Source organism: Perkinsus marinus (assembly GCF_000006405.1).
Source record: "Perkinsus marinus ATCC 50983 genomic scaffold scf_1104296958686, whole genome shotgun sequence".
In the NCBI taxonomy this organism is placed as follows: domain Eukaryota; phylum Perkinsozoa; order Perkinsida; family Perkinsidae; genus Perkinsus; species Perkinsus marinus.
In genome coordinates, this window is record NW_003206671.1 from 416354 (window position 1) to 425538 (window position 9185).

The 9185-nt window shown below is 51.9% G+C and overlaps 6 protein-coding genes across 6 annotated transcripts in view; 3 read left to right on the forward strand and 3 right to left on the reverse strand.

Moving 5' to 3' along the window:
- The window catches only part of Pmar_PMAR028261 (hypothetical protein), a gene marked incomplete at both ends in the record, with an annotated part of 2820 nt that extends 2651 nt beyond the window's left edge, over positions 1-169 (forward strand). The window contains one exon of the mRNA XM_002774210.1: positions 72-169. Coding sequence (XP_002774256.1) covers positions 72-169 — 98 coding nt within the window. The remainder of the gene's footprint in view (positions 1-71) is intronic.
- An 89-nt stretch (positions 170-258) lies between these two features.
- Positions 259-3241, forward strand: Pmar_PMAR028262 (glutamine-asparagine rich protein, putative; the record flags this gene model as incomplete). Its single annotated transcript, XM_002774211.1, has 13 exons — positions 259-373; positions 587-754; positions 857-972; positions 1026-1181; positions 1258-1337; positions 1383-1465; positions 1694-1796; positions 1854-1899; positions 1964-2157; positions 2227-2304; positions 2394-2625; positions 2673-2841; positions 2892-3241. The coding sequence occupies 13 exons, from the start codon at positions 259-261 to the stop codon at positions 3239-3241; spliced, it is 1890 nt and encodes a 629-aa protein (XP_002774257.1).
- A 445-nt stretch (positions 3242-3686) lies between these two features.
- Pmar_PMAR028263 (hypothetical protein) lies at positions 3687-5855 on the forward strand (the record flags this gene model as incomplete). The annotated part of the gene is made up of 11 exons (XM_002774212.1): positions 3687-3901; positions 3954-4044; positions 4094-4172; positions 4369-4552; positions 4605-4784; positions 4835-4981; positions 5030-5160; positions 5207-5337; positions 5450-5584; positions 5642-5720; positions 5782-5855. The coding sequence occupies 11 exons, from the start codon at positions 3687-3689 to the stop codon at positions 5853-5855; spliced, it is 1446 nt and encodes a 481-aa protein (XP_002774258.1).
- Positions 5856-7260: 1405 nt separating this feature from the next.
- Positions 7261-7449, reverse strand: Pmar_PMAR028264 (hypothetical protein; the record flags this gene model as incomplete). The annotated part of the gene is made up of 1 exon (XM_002774213.1): positions 7261-7449. One exon carries the CDS (start codon positions 7447-7449, stop codon positions 7261-7263), a length of 189 nt encoding a protein of 62 aa, XP_002774259.1.
- Positions 7450-7811: 362 nt separating this feature from the next.
- On the reverse strand, positions 7812-8685 carry Pmar_PMAR028265 (hypothetical protein; the record flags this gene model as incomplete). Its single annotated transcript, XM_002774214.1, has 5 exons — positions 7812-7849; positions 7921-8164; positions 8208-8374; positions 8456-8556; positions 8621-8685. 5 exons carry the CDS (start codon positions 8683-8685, stop codon positions 7812-7814), a joined length of 615 nt encoding a protein of 204 aa, XP_002774260.1.
- A 416-nt stretch (positions 8686-9101) lies between these two features.
- The window catches only part of Pmar_PMAR028266 (polyketide synthase, putative), a gene marked incomplete at both ends in the record, with an annotated part of 3680 nt that continues 3596 nt past the window's right edge, over positions 9102-9185 (reverse strand). The window contains one exon of the mRNA XM_002774215.1: positions 9102-9185. This exon is cut by the window's right edge and continues 4 nt beyond it. Within this exon, the coding sequence (XP_002774261.1) occupies positions 9102-9185 (84 nt within the window).

The window sequence follows — 9185 nt, forward strand, 5'->3', positions numbered from 1 at the left end:
GAAGCGTCGTCTGCTTATGCTAGTGCATATTTGGCCGCTGCGTGGCAGCAGTACTACGCATCTCTGCATAGGCAGCAAGCGGCGAGTCGACCTCCCCAGTGAGTACGGTCGGAAACGTCCAATGACAAGGCGCCGCGTAGAGAAGCGAACTAGACTTACAACCATATGATAGCGTTACAGTATTTACTACTTGTGTTGAGTTTCGAGTCCGGCTAGGATGAGTGACTATTCGACGTTATTCAAGTTGAAGCAGATCCAATGGCCGTCTCTGGCTCATCAAAGAACAAAAAGGCCCCAGGAGACGATGAGGAGGAAGTGCCCAAATTGAACGAAGATCTCGAGCAGGCGTTGGATAACGCAGATGAACTAGATGGTGATGCTATTGGGGTTTTGGGATACGCGGGAGCTCGTTGTGGAAGGCATTCATGGGTCGAAGTCGCCATCCACTCACATCTGGTCTGTCGCAGCCACTGAAGTCTCGTTTCGTTGCGTTCCTCGTAGAGCGCCTCGCTGAATGCTATCTCGTAGTGCGGGTGAACTCGACGGATTTCAATCGCTGCGACTTACTCGAACTCCGGCCGTTCAGGTGATGAATCGACCTCCTCTTCATCGGATGAGGATTCGGATGCCGAGATGCTCACTGAGGATGTCGAGAAGAAGATTATGGATACTCTGAATCGCATCAAGAGCCACGACCCAACTCTCAAGGATAGCAAGGAGGCGGTGTTCAAGGATGATGACTTCGAGGTTGAAGGTAGTTAGGATAGTCTAATGGGGGAGCGTGTGAATGCAATGATGATGGTCGGTGGTTCGATCCTCGCGAGGGGCTTTTGTGAAATTACGCCTCCATTCTCAGGGGACGGGCAGAAGAAAAAGAAGTCTAAGAAATTAACTCACAAAGAGCTCATGAGGAAGCGGCTTCTCGAGGAGGGTGCCGAGGCCGCAGTGGAAGACGAGGACGAAGAGAAGCAGGTACGTGATCCATGCTCCATGAGCTTGTGCATGTCTATAACGTTGTGTGGCAGGTAGCTCAGACTTCCCGGCAGGCAGGGGAGGATGCTAGGAGGGCGCTGATGGACGCAATGGGTGTAGATGAAGACGATGAGGATAACGCTGGGAACGACAGCGACGATGACTTGTTCACCGTCAGAGACAAGACTATGGAGGAGAAAGATGTTGAGGTGAGAACTCGAAACCTACCCAAGCGGTTCCTACGCTTTGAATAATTCTCGTTGAGCGTGGTTATTTTCCTTATAGGATCGCGAATACAAAAAGTGGGAGCGGGGCCAGCTGGCAAAGGCAGCCAACGAAGGGAATGAACAGATCCTGATGGAAAGGTAATAATGAGTTTTTAGCAAACAGCAGGCTGACATTCTTGCTAGATACTTCCGGGACTCGGACGAGATGGGCGATAATAAACTGGATGACGAGGATGCTTTCCTGAGGGACTACATTATGAACAAAGGTGGGGGAAATCGAGGCAGTTGACGGGATTGAGAATCGGTGTTGGAGTGTATGTTCGCTTTCTTCAGCTGAAATCAGGAGTTCCCTCACTAATTATAGAATTTCACACATGAATTCGGGTAGAAATGCACAGAAACTACTAATGAGAATTTCACAAAATTTGATCAGAATTTTCATATTGTCATCAATTCATGTAGTTGACTGAATGCACAGTTTCTCACGGGATCAGGCTGGCTGGAGAAGGAGTCTATGCAACCCAATGAGCGTGATTCGGACGATTCTGATGACGAGCTTGACCGCGAGGACGACTTTGAGCGGGAATATAACTTCAGGTGATTTTCAGACCAATTCGGGCCGATTCACTTTCAGCACTCATTTTCCTTTGTCAGGTTTGAGGAGGACAAGGGATCGAGTCTCGTCGGGCACAGTCGAACGGTAGTGTCGGGTTGAGTGTGTTTAGTAACGGCTCGGACATCGGGGTTCTCTCTTCGGATGCTAGGTGACTGATAGTGTACGTGTGAAAGACGATAAACGGAAGAGGAAGAGGCAGGAGAAGGAGGCGCGCAAGGCCGAGGAGAAAGCGAAACGAGCTGAGGAGTTGAAGCGACTGAAGAACATGAAGCGGCAGGAGATTCAACGACGACTCGAGGTCATCGCGAAGGTAGTATCTCTTCTGAGATACTCGAGCGTTTGGTCCGATACGTTTGGTCGGAATTTGGGTTCTTAGGTGACGGGAAGTTCCGCACCGAAACTCGCGGAGAGCGGGGAGGAGCTGCTTGATGCCGAGTGGGACCCCCAGGCACATGATCAGTTGATGCGGGAGACAGTGCTGGGTGACGGGTGAGCAACACTTCGTATCAACACTTCGGATCTTCGATCGCGGAGCGCGTGTTGAGGCAGATTTACCCACAGCGGCTGTCTTGGTTCAGATACGATGAACAGGAGGAGACAGAGGAAAGTGTTGAGGAGAAAAGTCCCGAGGAGAGCAACGAGAGCACTGCCGGCTTCGCTAATGATGAATCTACGCAATGGGGACAATGGGACGGGTTGGAGGCTCAGGACGAGGCCGAGCGAGAGGAGCAGGATGACGAGCATGAGTGGTGGTTGTGTGACGGCTGCCAGAAGCCCGTGCTGCCAGGGAAGAGGATTTTCCAATGCAAGGTGAGATCGCATCGTCCACCCGTAGTCGGTGTACGCTCGTGTGTTAGCAATGTGAGGATTATGTACTGTGTCAACCTTGTCATAAGAACACGACTCATCGTCACGCATTCGTCAAGTCTCGAGTGCCTGAAGGTTGCGAACCCCCAGAGGGCATCGAGCAGATGCTGAATAAAGAGAAGGAAGAGGAGTACGAGATGGACTTTGAGGATATGATCGGTATAAGGACACTCTCTCCCTAGTGTGCGTTTTAAGCAGTCGCCGATCAGGTGACATGCCTACTCGCTTCAAGTACCGGAAAGTTGAAGCCGGCGCGGTTCACAATCTTAGCGTAGAGGACATTATCCACAAGTCCGACAAGGAGCTGAACCAGATCGCGTCACTAAAACTGTATGCCCCTTATCTCGACGAGGGCCCTCGAGAGCCCAAACGAGAGGGCAGTGGTGGCCCTGTGAGTTCCGATCACCCAGGGAAAGGCGGAAAAGGTGGCAAGGGTAAGGGAGGCAAAGGAGGCAAAGGAAAGGGGAAAGGGAAAGGAGCTGCTATGGCGTCGAGGGCTGAAGCTTATGGAATATCGAAGAGGAAGATTCAGAAATCTACCAACGTCAAGAAGCGATAATCGTCCTTGCTTTACCAATACGTATACTTTCATATTCAACAGGTAATTGTGTTTACAATTCTCCGTTTGAGCGATGTAGTCAACATCATATGAAAAATCTATCTATTGGGAATATAAACGAGGCATGGCGGAGTGAAATCCCCAGATTTTGGGCAGATGGAGATTTTACACCAGCGGTAGTTGTTCGGTGAAATTCTAACAACTCGAAGAGTGCCCCATGATTGCTATTCACGGATGAACCGTCGCTGTCGGAGAGTTATCCGGCAGGGTTACGTCTCTCGTGTGCGATCTGTATAGTTCACCGTCAGTAGTGTCATTTGCTCTCTAGAAAAGATTGCAAGTGGTTCGGTAAGCGACTAGTGTCAGTGCAAGGGAAAAGTTTCAATTTCATTGCATTCGACTTGATGTTACAGTTCAATTGCTAAGGTGTTGCTTGACCACTCTTATGACGATGCGATCGGCAGCGGCCAAGGAGAGTCTGAGGGATTCGCCCAAGGCGTCGTTGTCACCGTCACGTAGCGCCACTATCGCACCGGCGCCGTCTTCGTCATCGGCCCTGACCCCTGATCAAGAGGCTGCGGTGCAGGAGGCGGTGATGAAGCAGCTTATGAACTACGGAGAGGGGATGGTCTCCAAGGAACATAGGGCGACGCTGGCAGAGTACGCAAAGGAGGTTTAGAGCTGACGTCAGTTGTTGCATGTATGGACATAGGTACGCGGCGTGTGTACTGCAGACGCAGACAACTGTGAGTGAGATGGTCAGCGAGATGGAGCAGTTCTTGCAGGAGAACGCGGAGGGTTTCGTGAGTTTTTGTCATTTTGGACTCGAACTACATGAACTACTGCAATCAGGTCGAATGGCTGATAGCATTCTGTGAGAATCACGGGCTGCCTCATCCCGAGAGGAAAGCTAAGAAAGTTACTCCGCGAGGTGAGGATTGACGCTCCCGGTTTCCGAATTTAGTAGTGATTGCCAAATCGAGCTGGAATGAGGTTGTCCGCGTTCTCCTATAGGGTATTGATAAGTTCTAACGATAGTGGCTTCGCTTGGTTTGTCGTTTGCCACATCCGAGCCATTTGCTGCCGAGCTAGGTTGGAGGAGGGCTCGTAATTTTGGCTGGATTCAGGTGGTGGTCTTTTCTCAAAGGCGTTGCGAGCAGCCACTGGCCAGCCACCTGCGAGTTCGTCGGGTCTCGCGGTAACTAGCAACGATGTATCACCGTCTGGGGGAGCGGCAGGACGTCAACCTGGCTCTGGGACGAAGCGGGGGGCGGAAGATAAGGGAGGTCCAGATGGGGCCAATAAGATTGCGTGAGTTTTTCGCGTGGGTTCGGTCCGCGGCGACGGCATTCTCGAAGTTTAGTCGCCGAGAGATGAGAGCCATTGCGCGGCAAGCTGATTCAGTGAACTCAAAGAGAGCCTTCACTCTTCTGGCGTCGCAGGATGAGAACAGACATCCTGTCCGGTTACTCGGGCGCAAAGAGCTGAACCAGAGAGCGGTCGCAACGGTGAGGAAATCTCTCGGTGAGGCTCCGACCGCCGGGTAGGTTCAAGTCGCGTCTCCGCCGTTCATGACTGTGTTCGTGACGTCAGACATTCGGGTGATCGAAGTGCCTCCGAAGGCGCTCTCGGTCCACTCATTCGGCCCGTCCCGCCCCCTGCTTATCAGCCGCCTCTCGGACGAGCTTCTCGTGTACAACCTGAGGGCCTCCCACCCACAAGGCAACAGAAAGGAGGAGGGTACTAATCTCGGTCGCTCTTTTTTCCTGACATAAAGTGGTATTGCAGGTACGTAGCCCAAGTCCGGGACGGGGTTGAAATGGCCCCCCATCAGCCGCCTCCGCCGCCTGTACCACCACCAACACAACCGCAGCCCCGTCAGGCTCCTTTCGCCGCGCCGCCCATTACAACCCCACAACGTAGTCATGGGAGGTCGTTTCGATAGGGAGCAGCGTGGTCGATCAGGGAACGAGGATGGATACAAGTGGCGAGCTATTCGAGACGATGCTTTGGTCCGTGCTACTTGTGAGCCGGACTCAGCCCCTGTTGCATCCATCACCAATGGAGAGATTGTGGAACAGTGCGGTCAACGAATAGTAAGAAATAGAATAGCTAGGCAGTTGTTTTTGCCTCATCGCTTTTCTCCAAGTTTGTTGATACCAAGTTTTTCTTGGAGTCGCTTTCTGGCTCGGAAAGAAGGGTCATCAGGTGCTTCAAAGCGGCATCATTCGCATACAAATTCGCCACCCGTCACATCCAAGCTTCCCGGCGCCACTCGGTTGGGTTACTCTCACTGCGGAGTCAGCTGGTGGTGTGCGGTACTTCGAGAAGGGTCCGGATAAGGTACATCGGATGCGGCTGTCTTGCTTTATTTCTATGGCGCGCGACGGAATTTCTCAGGTCCGATATAATGACTCTCAGACGTCCGCTGTGTACGGTGGTAAGGGTGGCAAAGGGAAAGGAAAGGGCAAAGGCAAAGGTGCGATGGCTTCCGGGTAACAGAGGGGAAATGTACTTCATTTTTTTATTTTCTTCTACAGATATTACGCTGGCTCGTTTTCTCCATCGTGGGCTGGCGGATACTCTAGTGGGTATCATAAGCCGAGCTATCTGACTCCAGGCTACTACTATGGTGGATATAAAGGCCGAGGAGGGAGGGGGGCGTTCAGCGGGGCTCCAGGGGGAGTTTCATTTGGCAATATCAAGTGGACTCCGCCGAGTGCGGAACCTGCCACTGAGGTAGGGGTCTCAATATGCGCCATAATTCACAATAGAAAGTATGCAGAGATCTTTCGCTCGATTCAGGCCCAACGTTGAGGAGCTCGCCGAGGTGACTGAGTGTTTTTGAGGGCCTCTCTCAGAGACTGGGCAACGTCTAGTATATTTTCCGATGATGATATCAGTGCTAAAATTTTGATTGCGGTATGGTCCACAATGTGGAGCTAAGTTTTCTGTTGTCTCTGCTCAACTACTGGCATTTCTGTGGTATTAGCGAGATAATATTAGACAAGACGATGATCACATTTGGTAGAAATAACAAGAAGAAAGTCTCAGAAGGATTCTATCATACTTGTGTGCGACGTGTGGCTTTGAGTTCCAGTCGAGTGGGTCGGTGCCATTTCCGGATGATGAGGACTCCTCATTGGGGACACGCTCGGTAGCCCCAATATACTTTAAGCTTCGTTTAATACGCCAGGAGACAAAGTTGCGGACGACCCTGGTTCCTTCCGCCACGGATCGAGGGAGGATGAGAGAAGGTCCAAATCATCTGAACTAGAGCTCAGAAGATGTTCCGTCAAAATGATAACGATCGCTCTGTTCTGGAGGATCCTCAAGCGTCGCCGAGTACGGTTGCGTACGGCACGGCACGCATACACGCTCTGGCGAAGCTACGCTCTGTGTTGACTCGTTCATGTTGGGTTAACGAGTTACCCCAATTGGGGGACACCTTCAACTGTCCCAAGCCAGTCGGAAGTGAAAAAAACAAAAAAATGAAAATGATAACCCATTCTCGGCCTCGGGCTATTCGAGTTTCGGTCACACCGAGCTTCATATGATTGTGTCCACCCCTTTTCATCACGAAGTTTTCAGTGTTAGCACTCGCCTAGGCATTGACTGCTCAACATGATTATGGTAGAATCAGCATTCCAATCGATGAATCGTACGAGAAACTCACCGACGATAACGCAGCTCACACTAGACTCCTCGTACTGCATCACTGGACAACTCTAGACGCTGCTTCATACTGTCGTAGAGACTCTTGTACTTCTCCTCACTGCACTTCGGTACAGCATGACCTTCCTCGTGGATAAGGATTAAGTCCTCATCAATGATATCGTCACAAAACACCATCGACGCTTCATCTGCCCGGCTACTCCTCACCACCACCACATTGGAACTGTCCATTAGCCTTTTAGTCTGAGCCACCGCCGGGCTCACTGGACTGAATAGCACAGCTGTATTCACGAGGCCTTCGCATAACATCCAGTAAGCCATACCGCCGCCCTGCGAGAAGCCGACTACACCGGACGGCCGAACTCGTTGAACTTGCTCTCGCAGGAACTCTTGACTCGAAAGCAGACCTTCGGTGCCGATCCACCCAGTTTCATAGGATACATCCTCGCTGTCACCCTTCCACCACCACTCATAGCCGTCGAGAGCGCCCGTAGATCGTCCATAGCCTGGACCATGGGCTTCATGCGGAGCATTGATGAAGATGAGATCGATGTCGAGGAAATCTCCAAGTCCCGCAAGTTGTTGGGCAAATAAGTCGCTGTTTGTGCGAAATCCGTGTAGTGCAAGCCACTTGGGCCTGTGACTACCCAATGGTCTACTCGGTGTAAACCTCCCAGTAGCAATTTCGTTCAGCGGTAAGTGGCCGACGAGTTCGTTTCCCGTTAGACTCCGCAAGCTCGGCGCGAGTTTTCGGATCGTAGCAGATAGTTGTAAGCGCGCGAGAGAGTCGAATCCAAGCTCGTCAAGCGACTTGTTAGCGAGCTCATCATCCGAGATAGGGCCAAGGACGGAGGCGTTCCCCCTCTGCCGGACAGCTGAGATCAGAGTAGCCAGCCTATTGTTCGAGTCCGTTGAGGAAGACGCAGACGATGCCTCACAACAGTTATGCCATATGGGGGATGCTGGCAACTCGGGCGCTTTCGACAGAGCAACATATATAGCACTGGTTGGTTTGAGATTCACCAGAGGCTTCAGCAAATCCACAGGTACCGTTCGCGCAGCACGTACAGTCACCGTAGGAGACTCAGCGATGAACTTCGAGTCGAGAGCAGTGACAACCAGCGCAGCACCAGTAATAGGATCTTCGTTACAACGTACATCCACTATGGGCGCAGGAGCCATGCCATTCAGTGTCGGCGCCTCCAACTCGACGACCACCTTCCCGATGTTCCTCCCACTGGTGAGTAGCTAAACATCTGAATGTCTCTTATCTATCACTATTAGAACTCACCTCAAGCGCGTTCTTCAGTTCTTGACCAGGGTAGATCGTTACCGGCATGGAGCCCCCGACATCCTGGGCGGCGGCTTCCTGCCATACTCGCCTCATTAGATCGGCCACCTCGGCTGGTTTGGCTGTCCGCATGAACTCATCCAGATGGCATGCACTATATGTCACACCTGAGGGAAGACATAGAGCACGCGCTAAACACTGAGAGTGAATCTAAGCTTAGTGAATGAAGCGATTCGCGGTCCAGTCACCTCTGAGGAAATGGCTCAATGGAAGACTGCTAGCCTCGAGCATCTGCTCTTTTTTTGCGAGGTCAAGTATGAAACCGTTAGAAGCAACAACCTCGAACGACCTGCCATAAACTCGCTAGTGACTACACTGGGGAGATGGAATCGGCTGAATGCGCGGACGCTTACCTCGACAGCTGATCGCCATCAAGAGCACCTATGATGACGTCTGGTCGCATGGCCTTACCAGCCATCATCGGAACATACCATAAAGATGCGTCACGGCTATCGAAGATCTCAGACACACCAAGCCCCTGAGAGATGAGCGAGCAATAGAGATGAAAGCGCGTGCAGAATTTCGAGTCGATCACTGGTCGGGTTATTCCCAACAGCCGCAGCCTACCTCCAACATTCGAACTTTTCTTTCGTCCTTCAGGTTACATGTGCCCATAATGTGATGACCGCGCCTCGAGAGAATGGCGATGCAAGACAGGCCAACACCGCCGGCAGCGGAGTGTACGAGAACCGTCCGGCTGGGGCCTCGGTCGAGACCAGCGCGATAGTCAAGGGCTAAGGACAACGCTAGGGTGGGAAAATCCAGACGCACGACCTACCCAGAATTGACGTAGCATAAGACATGGGAAGCGCTGCTGCAACTGCTGGACCGATATTAGGCGGGACCTGCATCGTTACGGTGTGATAACGTCATGGAAGAGCGGCTTGCCTTGCAACAGTAACTGGCTGGCAGGAGAAT